Genomic DNA, 14290 nt, shown 5'->3' with positions numbered 1-14290 from the left:
TATAGCCAGTGCATCTCTCTTTGCTCTGATAACAGGTGCTAGTATAGTTGATTTAGAGTCGAACCAATCGTTTGGCCTTGTAAGTTTTCTTCCAAAGAATTCTTTCGTATGACGGACTTGATGTGTTCCCATTTTTCTGTTGTATTTCCAGAAGCACTTTTGTAGTCGCGTTCAAAATATTCCGCAAACCGTAACCTGAGATCAGGGTGGCACATCTTGCTTACATCCGATTGGGGTCTTCCAATATGCTTGGTATGGTGGATTTTTTAAAGGAGAAGGTTGATGTGTCGCAGTCTGCACTGTGATAGAACCTGGTAAGCTTGACAGATTTTAAGCACTTTTGTCTTACCATGATTAGGTCTAGTTGGTGCCAGTGTTTGGAGCGAGGATGCCGCCAAGATACTTTGTGCTGTGGTTTAGTCTTGAAGTAGGTATTAGTGACACATAGGGAGTGTAGTGAGCAAACCTCAAGGAGCCTTTGTCCATTTTCATTTACTTTTCCGACACCAAAACGCCCAATACAGCTGTTCCATGCAGAGTTGTCAGATTCAACGCGTGCATTGAGGTGCCGAGGATGATAACCTGTTCCGTATTTGGGATCTCGCTGAGAGCAGACGAAAGGTTGTCGTAGAACATGTCTTTGGCCTCTGGTGTGGAACACAATGTAATTGTATGTTAAAATCATATGGTGTACAAATGACTTAAAATTTGAACAAAAGATTTTTTGAAAAATGTTTTAATTTTTAAAAGAGTATTTATTTCACATTTTTCCATACAAAAAATATTTAAAAACAGAAATACATATACAAATTTGTATCACACACCATTCCTATAACAATATAAAAAAAGTTTACAAAGAAAAAAATTAATCCAAAATTTATATACTATACAGTATCTGTACCAGAAACATCAACAAATAAATATCCTTAAAAAAGTACATATTACATATCAGAACTGTTAGTAACATTATTGTTGCATAGTTAAGAAAGCTTCGAAAATGAATGTCTTAAAATGCAGACCCCTTAATCAATGTTGTTTCCTGCAAGAGTCCTGAAATATTGTATTGAGCTTCTTTATAAATTGTATCAGCTTGAAATTTCAAGATTCATCAGCTATTGTTAGAAGAACAAATTTAGCTCAAGTGTAGACAAAAGACGTGGACTTCTAGGGCTAGAGAGTATCTGTGAAATAGTTTCCATGCTGCCTTTGGGTACTCAGCAAGCACAACTCAGCTGGTTCAAAAAATCCATTGTAAATAATCTTAGTATCTACATCAGGATTTGAACTTGAGCCCTCTCTTAGGGAGCTAAGTGGTTTATGACACTCAGCCACAAACACTCCATAACAAGGTGTTTGTGTACTTGGCCTTGTGATGTGTACAGAGAAATGTAAAACACGTATATTTCAATAGACCATTGTGCTTGTACTTGGCCTTGTGATGTGTACAGAGAAATGTAAAACACGTATAGTTCAATAGACCATTAAGCTTGTACTTGGAAATATGTCAAGAATGAAAAAACTTTGAGCTGATCAAAGAAATAGATTCATTAGAGCTAAAGGAATTGTGAGTTTTACAGCAACATTTTTGTACAATAATTAAAACAACAAATGAAACAAATTATTACTTTTTTTTTTTTTTTTTTTTTTAGATCTAGTCAACATTAGTAAATCTAGAGAAAAAGAAAATATTAAAATCATAATTCTACAAATCATCTGTAAGACAGTACACATCAAGAGTTCAATTATTTGTTGTTTTTTTTTTGTAATATTGTATATAAATTCAAGAGCTGTCACATATATAGAAAAACAGATTTGATGGAATCATTTTGTTTCCTGATGGAACTCCACTTGATGGTAATGAAACATTTTGCATCTATTGTAGATTTGCTTGAACACATATTGAACTAAAATGTCCAAACAAAATTTAAAAAGTAATTATAGAAACAATTACTCAACATGTATAAGCATATCTATGGCAAACAAGGTAAATGAACCCTAAAAGATTAAAATACTACAATTACAAGTTACTCAATGGCTTGAAAAGAAAGATTATTTTTCAATTTTGTCAATGTCTGAAGACTACAAAGCTTGTCTGGATAACAACTGTTATTGTGCTAGCTTGAGACATTGGAATTGCATGGATTTTCATAGAATAAAAATAATGATAAAAAGTTCATTTCATTTCTTCAAGAATTCAAGAGTACACATGTTCTCAATATAAATAGTTTCTAGTTGTCTTTATAAATGCAGCAAGGGCATTTGAAATAACTGAATCTTTTCCAGTGACAGAGAGAGATCTAACAATAGTCAACTTCATTTATAACAAATGACTAGTGACGTCATACTAAACCAAGTTCATCTTGTAAAATGTGTTACATAAAAACTGTATTTTGAGATGAACAATGTGAACTTAATATTTTAATTATGCAATTAAATTTGTTTAAACATTGTGACAATGAAACATATTTATTCAATTGAATGTGTATATATCATTACATTTAGAATTTATGTTTGCAGATTTTATTTATGTACAGTTTATCCTCATATTGGAAACAAGAAATATTAGTCCCTAAAAACATTGATCATTTATAAATTAACATATCTTTCAGTAAACTGAACATGAAATAGCTTTAAATAAGAACATTGGCACATAATAAAAAATGTTATTCAGATATAAATAACAAAACATAGGCAAAAATATTTAGCTAGTGCTATTCGACACTATAATAAATATGTAACATTAATCAAACACAAGAACATCAGTGAAAATGGACTCCAGCATGATACAAAATCCCACAAAATAAAGAAACCAAGTTTTTCCTTTTGGAAGATCTCCACGTCTGGTAAAAATAATCTAAAAAAAAATAATTTTTTTTAGATAAAGAGATTTTTCTTAAGTGCACAATAAATGTTAAGTAAAGTTGTGAGTACAATATGTTTGAATGTAAATTAGTAAACTGTTAAGTACTGATGCTGTTTGCCCACCATCATCATCGTCATCATCACTCCTTTGAGTTCCTCATGAAACATAGGGCCTCGACAAAAACATGCCACTCTCCACGGTCTCTTGCTAGTTTTTTGATGGTTTCCCAGCTCTTCCCAGTCTTCTCTGCTGCTTCAAGTACACTGTGTCACCATGTTCTTTTTGGTCTTCCTCTGCGTCTTGTTCCCTGGGGGTTCCACTCTAAGGTCTGCCTAGCTCTGTTGCTGGTATCTTTTCTATGGGTGTGACCAATCCATCTCCACTTCCTCTCTAAGATCTGCACTTCTATATTTTTCTGTCCACACATCTCCCACAGTTTGGTGTTTTCTACTTTGTCATACCAGTGTATTTTTAGGATATTTCTCAGGCATCTGTTGATGAAGGTCTGTATTTTTGTTGTTGTGGCTTTAGTTGTTCTACATGTTTCCGAACAGCCTTGAAATTAGAGTTAAAGATTCTTAGTTTAGTCTTGTTTGAGATGTGGGATTTCCAGGTTGGTTTCAACTGTGTAAATTTCTGACGCGCTAGATTTATAAGACATTAAAAGTCTTCATCTGTTCCACCTGATACACTGACTACACTCCCAAGGTATATAAAATTGTAGTTGTAGTTGTGTAATAATTCTTAGAAATAAAATAAAAAATTCCAGATTTGTCTTAATTTTTTAAAATATATTTATCTGTAGATCAATATTGAACAGAATTTGACAAATTTATCATTATGTTCTGCCCACACTCATAATGACTAGATAAAACATTAATAATAATATAGCAATTAGCAATACTAAATGTTTAAAATTATATATATATATGGCTCCTTTTGTCTTGAAGGCAATGAATGCGCCCAAATGAGTCACTGGTTTTGGTTTAATTTTGAGACGGGGCAGAATCTGGTGTGGCTAATCAAGCCAATTCTAGAATGGCAGACTTTGCCAAAATTCATACAGGTGTATGCCTCTGATTTAGGGCTAGCGGACAGGGCAGCTTTCTTTTTTTCCTCTTGATTAAAGCCGCTTCAATTCTTTTGTTCTCATTGAGGGTTGTCCCAGCACGCACAGCCTGTCTTCATGCACTCCGGTCTTTGGCTATGTTTTCCCACATACTTTCGCTGATGCCTGTGGCTCTCATGTCTCGCTTGCAGACATCTCTTTATGTTAGTCTTGGGCGGCCCTTGGGTCTGACTCCTTCCACAAGCTCAGCATATAAGATATCTTTCGGGATTCTACCATCTGGCATGCGGGTGACATGTCCGAGCCAGGGTAATCTTCTTTGTGTCAGGAGAGCATACATGCTGTTCATATTGGCCAATCTCAAAACTTGCATTGGGTTCACCTGTTCAGGACTGACTCCACACACTAGGCTTGTTGTGTTGGACTTGATTGCAGATCATGATGCCATCTTGTACTAGCAAGGTTTCTTGACAGTACTTCTAGAACTAGAAGGAACATCGCTCGACCCTTCTGATTAATCACATGACCAAATCCCACCTGCCTGGCCTGAGTAGTATTCACTCTTGATGTTTCTTCAAACTTCACCAGTCATCACGGTTGACCACTCGGCTATCAATGGCCTGGGGCGATTTGCGTCAGCTCTACACACATACCTCTACCCTCATCTGTGTCACCACCCAGGTTAATAACATGTATATATGTATGTATAACATGTTTCTCCATTATGATATCAACTGACAAAATAAATTCCACTAATGGTAATAATGACTCACCATTATGATCTCCACTAAAGCAAAACCTACTAAACTAATGGCCAACATGAAGTACATCCCTCCATTTTCTTTGACATCACTTCCTCTGTAGATGGATAATGAGATGCTCACCTAGGATTGAAAACAAAGAACATTGAATGTTTGTATTAAATTAATGCATGAATATATTGGAACATAAATAGTGTTAAATTGAATAAAAAAAAATCATATTTATAAATTAACTTAAAATCCCTATTCATTATGTATTTTCATTACTAAAATCGTTAGAATGTTTGTTGTACCAGTAGATAACAAGGAATGTCAATTTGTCTTTGTCTAGACTTTTCAAGTAATCTTTATTGAACATGCAATGAACCCCTGTATCACAAAGGACACAATGCAACATTGACCTGAGCTTTAATGCATCTGCTTTAGGATTATATAGCATATATTATAAGTGACTAATTTGAATAAAAAAAATCTACTATCAAGCATAACCATAGTTAGAATAACTATGTATGTTTATCTAGAAACAAGTTTGTTGTTATCTAAATTAGAATAATAATCATATTCAGGAATGAATATACAAAGCATCATAATATCTTACCAGAACCATAACAACAACAAGTCCCACAAACAGAATCTGGAGAAACCTCTGTAAACATTAAAAAGAAACAATACAGTATTAATCAATCTAGTTCACAATTAAAAAAAACAAAAAAACTTAAAACATTGTTATTAGTTTTAAAGATTGTTTTGATGTATTAGTTTTATAAAGGTATAAAAACAACTTGTAATCAAAAAATATATTTACAAAAATTAATAGAATCTATAGATTTTTAAAAGAGAAAAGTAATTATTAATTATATTTTATGATTACTTGAATTGAATAAAAACACTAATATAGCTATTAATAATCATATCATATTGAAAAGAAGGTAAACTAGCTATTTCTATCATTAATGTAAAAAAGAACAATTCTAGAGCTATGATCATATCTGTTTCAAAGACTAACCGATGTTGGTGATTGTGCACTGTCATGATAAACAGCTTCATCTGTAACTTCAGAACTGTTCGCTACTGGAGGAGGAGCAGTTGGTCTAGAGCCGGACAGTAAGGCTGTTTTGCTGTCTGACATATCTGTAAATGTCAATGGAATTATATCAACAAAGATGAGTGTTACAGGAATTGGAGGCAAGGCCTAGTCAAGACAAATTTGTGGTTCCAAATGTTTAAAAAAAAAATGAATAATATAAAAAATACTTTAAAAAAAAAAAAGTTTACATTTAGTGTAATTTTATCAATTAGTATGAATCAGTTATGTAATTAAATTTGTAATTGACCTAGACTAACAATAAGAAATCTGTGTGATTAGATTTTTTATTACCAATTATTTTTGTTTAGAAGGGCAATTTCATGCTTTTAACTTTTTCAACAGGTTATGATCCTATCACTTATCTGGGGAGGGGGGAAAGAAGGGGATATCTGGGTGAACGTTATACCTTGATCATTTTTTAACTGTTTCTCTCTGTAATTATTTACCATGTTCCGATGGAATCATTCATTTTGCTCATTTGTGTTTCAGTAATTAAACTTCAATAACTTTTTTATATGTAATCAGGAGATGCTAATTAAGTATACAATAATACAGAATGCATGTTCATTTTATAGAACTCGCATTAAAGGTTATAAAACCAAAGATTAATTTAATTTAATGGGGTTAAATCAACGTTGGTATCGTCAGTTAGGAGTGAAAGAGTAAAATGCATATTGAAAAACAAAAGTTGTACAACTTGAATTCGAACTCAAGGTCTCAAGTCCCACAAGCCAATGCACTAACAAAAAAATTAATGACCAATAGTTGATTAACTAATTGGGTAATTTTTTTTTTTAGTGATTTCTTGTTTTGTCCGTTACAAGAAATTATTGTGCAACATTTCAAGTTGATTTGAACTCGGGTGTAGGCTAGTCCCATTAGCTGCTGTTTTCACATGATCTATATTTCTTAAATCCATGTTGGTATGGAGTAAGGACATTATGTTTGTCTAAGTGGTTTATGATGTTGCTACATATTATGTGTTCTAGGATTTTACATGTGAAGCTGGTTAGTGATACTGGTTGGTAGTTTCTTGGGTCAGATTTTTCTCCCTTTTTAAATAGGAGAGTGACAATAGCTTCTTTACAGTCTTTTGATACTCTGCCCTGGTTAAGAGATGCCTGAAAAAGTATTTTGAACACTGGTGCTAGCTCATTGCTTAGTTATTTGACTTGATGTGAGCAACAGTTATAGTAGCGTGTATATTTTGAGTGTATACAATTATAGGGCCATGAAAAAATATTAAACCATCGTTACCGTACGTGGCTCAGTCAACAGGTTAGGTATAATAAATATAGATCTATAATATTGTTATGACTTTGCCATGTGCACTGCCATTCAAGATAGCGCAGAAGGTGCGCACTGCCAGAAACTAGACTAGGAAGGATGTTTACATGAGAAGAAGAACTTATTTCCTTTCTTGGTTTCAGGGAATGGCCCAGCAACATCCATTGCGATCCTTTTAAAGGGATTCCCAACGTTGTATTGTTGCATATGTCCTCTTGTTCTAATTTGCGGGCCTCAGAGTACGTCACTAATCTCCGAAAACGAATGGAGGAAGCCCATGCTCTGGCCCACAGAAATATCAAGATGAACAGTGACCAGATGAAGACAAGATACGACAAACGGGCAATGCCTCCAGGTTCCACGAGGATGATATGGTATGGCTGTATAATCCGCAGAGGCGAAAAGGCAGGTGTCCAAAGCTGCAGAGAGACTGGGAAGGTCCGTGCCGCATCATTAAAAAAATCAACGACATCGTATACCGCATTCAGAAAAGTCTGTGGCCTAAGCTGAGGGTCGTCCATGTGGATCGACTTCATCAGTACTGTGGTGGTACAGATTCTGTTGGGGACAACAGGTTTGAGAAAGGGGGGAGCAGTGTTGTAACTCTATTCCCCCACTGAGATACATGGTGCGCACTAGACACTGTTACACACGAGCGTTGAAAAATAGAAAAAAGAAAATGGAGACATGATAGTGAATGCCGGCTTATTTTGTAGAACAAAACTAGATCTAGAACACATTTGACCCAGAAATCACTATCCCAGTGACCTAATTTTGGTAGAATAAGTGTGTTCATATTTTTATTTTTTGCGTTCGTATTTATGCATAGTTTGAAAACATCGTAATGATTTCATGTGAGGGGCTATGCCTGGGGATCTTAAAATTTAAATAATGTTAATATAGAATTAAAATCTGAGTTTATTGATGCCTAAATATAGAGACTGTCTAAAATAAATTATGGTGTCCGGAATCAAATAATGTGGGTCAAATGTGTCCGAATTAACTGAAAACACACGGCCTCTTTGACCTTAAATATAATAACAAATATAGGTTAGGGGAACAAATAAAAGTAAGTAGTCATCCTTATTCTCCTTAAACTAAGTTAAACTAAAGATTAAGAAGATTTTGATAGGTCATTTTCTTTTCTATTTCAAACCATTGTAAAATAATGCGCTGTCATTAGTGTCAAAGTCAAACTTTCAAATTTGGGCCTATAATACTAGGTGTCCGAATAGCATAAACTACTCTATTATTATATAAATATAATATTATATTATTAGTATTATTAAAGGGAATAAACTTTAATAAAGTTATTCAAGTTATTGAAAACTTAACTTTAAAATTAATGATCTAGATTCTAGAATACTTTAACTTTATTCTTTTAATCTTTATACATCTAATCCAACCAGATTAGAATATCATTAGATCTATATATATATAAAATAGATTTACTTGGCCAGAAATTTTAGATATAAGATCAATCTATTGATAGTATTGTCACTGGGAGAATGTTTTGTTTACATCGGATGCCTCTTGACTCTAACTCCAGTCAAGTCTAGTCTAACTGGCCCTACAATTCAATATCATATACTACTTCAGTTGGCAGCTAAAGTCACATGCTTCAAACCTTAAAGCTAAAAATAGAAGATTTACAATTATCAAATGGCCTAAAAACAATCTAGAATCTATATATATAGTTTAGTGATGAGCTCACATGACTTTCAAAATGTCTACTTCTGAAACAGTTGGCGTTGATAGCAACGCTATTTACCACGAATTAAGCCCTAAAATTGTGAGTACAATTATAATTTTTCACACGACTTAATTTTTATCTTTCAAATAATCCATATATGACAACAGAGTGATTAATTAGCTCTATGTAAATAATATAAAGACTAGTGAGTAGATAATAAGAGATGAGGCGTCCCGAGACATGACGTAGGCGCTAAACTGCGCTCCTCTTTCCTTAATAGCACTTTTGGAGCTCAAAAGTGCCCTACTTCTTTTCTATCATTGTGTCTGCCTCCTCTTTTCCTAAGTCTGCCTTCATTGATCATCACACTGTCTCCTTAACTTTAAATTCTCACTAGACCAGTCCGTTTGCCGTGGACTGCGACGGGTAAGGTGGGATAAAGAGATCCTGGTGTTTGAGTGGTGGCTATATGAGGATAAACCACAACAACACAATACTTTGGCTCCAAGTTCCCCTAGACCTGAGGCCCAGATGGCCCGCTCTGGGTCAACCGTCTGGTCATGCCGAGCTACCAGCATAGGTCGTCGACCTATGCTGGAGGGCGGTGGCTGGAGGGTCAATCAGGGAGCTGCTGTATCGGACACATGTCCGATGCAGCAGCTGACTGAGTATAGCACCTGTGTAGCCCTGGCGGGCTCATTCTGGACATCCGAATGGTCCGTCCCCTTGTTGGACTCGATGGCGGGTGGGGAGCACAGGTGCCGAACTAACAAGAAAATATATATGGATAAAAAAAAACCAATAAACTACTTGCCCCAGACTTAAGTCTGGGCAAGAGACGCCGTATTGAGGCTAAAAAGGAGGAGGCCACAAAAAGCTGTACTACCTGGCCATCATTTTTGGTGGTCAGGTGCACAGAGGAGAGGAAAAGCCTGACAAAGCTGAGCCCTTTCCTTATCTATAAGGGACTCAAGCCCAAGAGTGTGTCTAAGCTACACAAATCAATGGAACTTCTTGTAGAAATAGATGGCAAGACACACTCTGATGGGCTTTTAAGATGCAGAAGACTCTGTGATCTCCAAGTGGAAGTCATGCCACACAAGAGTCTGAACACCAGCAGATGTGTAATCAGCTCTAGGGACCTACTGGAAGGAAATAGTGGAGGGCATTGAAGGAGTCGCACATGCCCGGCGCATTACTAGGCGCAGGGATGGTGAGGAGGTCAAAACCGCCACTATTATCCTCACATTCGGAACTAGGACACCGCCAGAGTAAGTGAAGGCAGGATACCTACGAGTTCCAGTGAGGCCCTACATACCTAACCCCATGAGGTGCTTCAAGTGCCAGGGTTATGGACACGGCGCGGCAGTCTGCAAGAGGAACACTGTGTGTGCCAGATGTGCTGGAGAGGGTCATGAGGACAAGGGCTGCACAGCCCAGTTCAAATGCCCAAACTGTCATGCTGGCCACTCAGCCTACTCCAAGGACTGCCCTGTGTGGAAACAGGAGGTTGCCGTGCAGGAGAACAAGGAAAGAAATGGATGTACCTTCAGCCAGGCGAAATCGGCTGTATTGGCCCTACCTAAGGGCCAATTCGGCTTGACAAATACCTACGCCCAGGCTGTTGCTAAGATAGGAAGCTCCATAGCCACACAGACGGACACACTGACCCCACCACCCCCTCCTCCTCCAACTCAGAAGAAAACACCGCCAAAGAACACACCTCTGAAGAAACAATAAAGCCCTGTTGTCATGCTAAAGAACAGGTTCTCTGTGCTCGCTGATGAGTGCATGGAGACTGAGCAGCATGTCAAAACCAATACTCCGGGAGAACCCGGAGACATCATGTCTGACACAGGTTCTCCTCAGAGAACCCAGCCACACACCCCAACCTCTACCGAATTAGAGGTTGACAAACTCCCTAAGGGGAGAAATCAAAGCGGAGAAGATGCCCGAGGTGAGAGAGGAGGAAATAACAGCAAGAATGTTGAGGATGCAGAGAGAGCATCAGGTGGAGTCTGTATCCTTGTGAAGGATAGCATCCCCCATGAGAGGGTAGAACTACAGACCACACTACAGGCCGTAGCAGCTAGGATAACCCTTCACAAGGTTATCACTTGCTGCAGCCTGTATCTACCACCAGGCGCTCCATTAAACCCAACAGACATGGAGGACCTATTGAAACAACTCCCCCGGCCTTATTTAATCCTTGGGGATTTCAATGCCCATAACACGATGTGGGGATCCAACAATACCGACACAAGAGGTCGTATGCTGGAGGATATCTTCCCAATCATCATTACTAACAATCTCCCTTCATTGGGACGACCTCAGCGGTGGAAACTGAATAAGGCCGATTGGGAACAATTCCAAAAAAGATGCTCCGAGGATATCACAGAAAATATCCTCGATGAACAGAACCCAGCTGATACCTTTGCTAGCAAGCTACTAAGTATAGCCAGGAAAGTTGTACCCCTAACCTCTGCAGATCCAAAACGGCCTAGCAAACCATGGTTTGATACAGCTTGCAAAAGTGCTATTGGCGATAGGAAAAAACGACTGGCTGCATTTATAAAGAATCCTTCCCAGGAAAACCTAAAGCTATTCAGGATAGCTAGAGCAAAGGCTAGACAAACCATACGGTCAGCCAAAAGGAATTCATGGAGAAGTTTTGTCGGCAGTCTGGATGCCAAAACTTCTGCTAGAGCGGTTTGGAAGGCAGTAAGGCGAATCAAAGGGAAAGAATCAAATGCAATAGGGCATTTGAAAAACCAAGGACGAACTGTCTCGAACTTTGTCATTTTTATTTATGGGAAAAACTTGAACACCTTAGAAGAAAATTACAGTTATGTTTAAACAAAATTCAGGGTTGGGCAAACGACAATGGTTTTAAATTTTCAGACTCCAAAACAGTTAGTGTGAATTTTTGTAATCTAAGGGGACTCCACCCAGACCCTGAACTATTTATACACAAAAAGAAGATCCCTGTCGTGAAAACTACACAATTTTTAGGCCTCACCCTAGATTCCAAATTTAATTTTCTCCCCCACATTAAGGAACTTAAGAAGAAATGCCAAAAGTCATTAAACATACTTAGAGTACTCAGCCATACGGACTGGGGAGCTGACAGAGATACCTTGCTGCTGCTATATCGGAGTCTAATTCGATCCAAGCTAGACTACGGATCCATAATATATGGAGCAGCAAGGAAGTCTTATCTAAAAATACTGGAACCAATACAAAATGCTGCCCTGCGTCTCTGTCTCGGTGCGTTTCGTACATCACCTATCCCAAGTCTCCATGTGGAGGCTGGAGAACCCCCCATGGATATAAGAATGAAAAAACTTGCAATGCAGTATATAGTCAAGCTAAAATCCAACCCCACGAACCCTGCTTTCGACTCCATATTTAACCCCACAGAGGTAGAATTATACAATCGGCCTAACGTCATACAGCCGTTGGGCCTTCGAATGAGAGAACCCATCCAAAATTTAACCCCACCCAATGACCAAATCTCTAAAATAGAAACCCCTCAGAATCCTCCTTGGCTAATGAATAAACCCAAATTAAATTTATCCCTCCTTAATTTCAAAAAAGAAAATACAGACCCAAAGCATACTACAAGTCCACTTTAGGGAACTGCAGGAGAGCTATGGAGATTGTGGCACCATCTACACAGACGGATCCAAAATGGATGGAAAGGTCGCGTGTGCCTGCTCCTTTCGGAAAAAAAACAATCTCCCGTAGACTCCACGATGGCTGCTCCATTTTTACGGCCGAATTGCACTTATGGCCGCTAAAGCATCAGAAAGGAGGAAATTTATAATCTGCTCCGACTCCAAATCTGCATTGCAAGCTTTGGGGCGGATGAAGACTGACATCCCATTGACACATAAGAGCCTGAAGCTGTTGGACCAAATAACAGCCGACCGTAGGGATGTCACCTTCCTCTGGGTCCCCTCCCATGTTGGCATTGAGGGAAACGAAGCCGCAGACAGAGAAGCAAAGAGAGCCCTAAATCATGCGGTGTCAGGAACCCAGGTTCCCTGCTCGGACCTGAGACAAAGTATTGCCTCTGCCACGACCATGTCCAGACTTAGGATCGGCCACACCTACATCACGCACTCTTTTGTGCTAAAGAGAGACGAGCCCCCACTTTGTGAGTACTGTGACTCTCGCCTTACCGTGGAACATATCCTCGTTGATTGCCCCACATATCAGGATGTCAGGGAGAGGTATTTTGGAGCCACTAGCTTAAAGACACTGTTTGATAGTGTCGACCCTGGGAAGGTACTGAGCTTTATCCGGGAAGTGGGGTTGTCTACGAAGATCTGATTTATGAATTTGTAAACATGTACTATTTACATTAGATTTTTACCAAATAATTAAATTTTTACTACCTTTACTCCTTTACTATTTTAACTGTGAATAGACCTTGATTTTAATGATAGGACTGTATAGAATTTGGCCCTTGTTGTTTAGAGAGAGAGAGTGGTCCTTGAGGGACTGCGGGCACGACATGGCCTAAATTGTGCCGATGTGCCTAAAATCAAAATCAAATCAAATCAATAAGAGATGAGCCATAACTTGCCATAAGGCAAGGCAAGGCAGCTATATTATAGGCATCATAAAATGATCATAAGACTTACTTAGACCCTCCCGCGCCGTTCGGCGCATTGGGCGGCAAGCTGTCTCCATAAAGATCTGTCACTGGCAATGTCTGCAGATGAAGCCTCCTCCCACCTGGCGTTCACTGTTCTGAGGTCCTCCATGAAGGTGTGCCGCCAAGTAATACGAGGACGTCCCTGTTTGCGCTTTCCTCGTTTTGGCTTCCATGTTATCGCAACTCTTTGTGTGCGTAATTCATTTTGACGTAGAACATGCACCTACTTCATTTTTAATTATAATATAATCATTTTATAATTATAACTGAGTAAGAATACTAATTTTTTAATTTGACTTGTGAGCAATGGCGTCACCAAGGGGTGCGGGCCGTAGCCTACCAGATGACACTCGATAGGGAGTGACACCCAAGTGGAATAAATGCACTTATTTATAAAAAAAAAAAGCCAACATACAAATGTGGCAGAAGCAAGATTGAGAGGTATGAAAATGGTTTATAAACTTATTCTTAATGGGGGAAAATCATTAGCAAGTGGGAATGTCCACAATGAGAAACTCGCTAGAAGAATGAGGAGCATTTATCAGGCTTTCAAATTTGGAACATTTTGGCAGCTGGATCTAGGCTGCAAAAAATAGATAGTGGAAATGTTATCCAAATAAGACCAAGTACTGAAAAAATAACTTATAAGTTACTTTCCAACCTTGTACCAAAACTCAGAGAGTTTATTTGTTTGTTTGTAAGATGTTTTACATGTGTCAAATGTTCTTTCAGAGTTAAAGATAATTAACTGCCTACTCCAAAACTTCTCAGAGGACTACAGGGGATGGGATTGAGCAGGGTTTGAACCCAGGTCACCATTGATAAATCTGAACGACAGTCTAGCACGCAAATCGCATGGCCAGGCAG

The 14290-nt window shown here is 38.1% G+C and overlaps 2 protein-coding genes across 3 annotated transcripts in view; one reads left to right on the top strand and one right to left on the bottom strand.

Annotated features, from left to right (window-relative positions):
- Positions 1 to 734: 734 nt before the first annotated feature.
- Positions 735 to 8674, bottom strand: LOC106050262 (uncharacterized). Its single transcript, XM_056019664.1, has 5 exons — positions 8520 to 8674; positions 5700 to 5824; positions 5292 to 5339; positions 4706 to 4816; positions 735 to 2854 (listed from the first exon to the last, which is right to left on the bottom strand). The coding sequence occupies exons 2-5, from the start codon at positions 5820 to 5822 to the stop codon at positions 2741 to 2743; spliced, it is 396 nt and encodes a 131-aa protein (XP_055875639.1). The 5' UTR covers positions 5823 to 5824; positions 8520 to 8674; the 3' UTR covers positions 735 to 2740.
- Positions 8675 to 8700: 26 nt separating this feature from the next.
- Positions 8701 to 14290, top strand: part of LOC106058650 (uncharacterized) — a 40155-nt gene continuing 34565 nt past the window's right edge. The window contains exon 1 of one of the 2 annotated variants that reach the window (XM_056019663.1): positions 8701 to 8859. In XM_056019663.1, the coding sequence (XP_055875638.1) occupies positions 8782 to 8859 (78 nt within the window). In that variant the 5' untranslated portion in view covers positions 8701 to 8781. The remainder of the gene's footprint in view (positions 8860 to 14290) is intronic. The other variant, XM_056019662.1, reaches the window with a different exon arrangement.

This window comes from Biomphalaria glabrata, chromosome 2 (assembly GCF_947242115.1).
Source record: "Biomphalaria glabrata chromosome 2, xgBioGlab47.1, whole genome shotgun sequence".
Taxonomy (NCBI): domain Eukaryota; kingdom Metazoa; phylum Mollusca; class Gastropoda; family Planorbidae; genus Biomphalaria; species Biomphalaria glabrata.
Note: the sequence above shows the minus strand (reverse complement) of the source record. Positions and strands in the feature narration are given on the sequence as shown.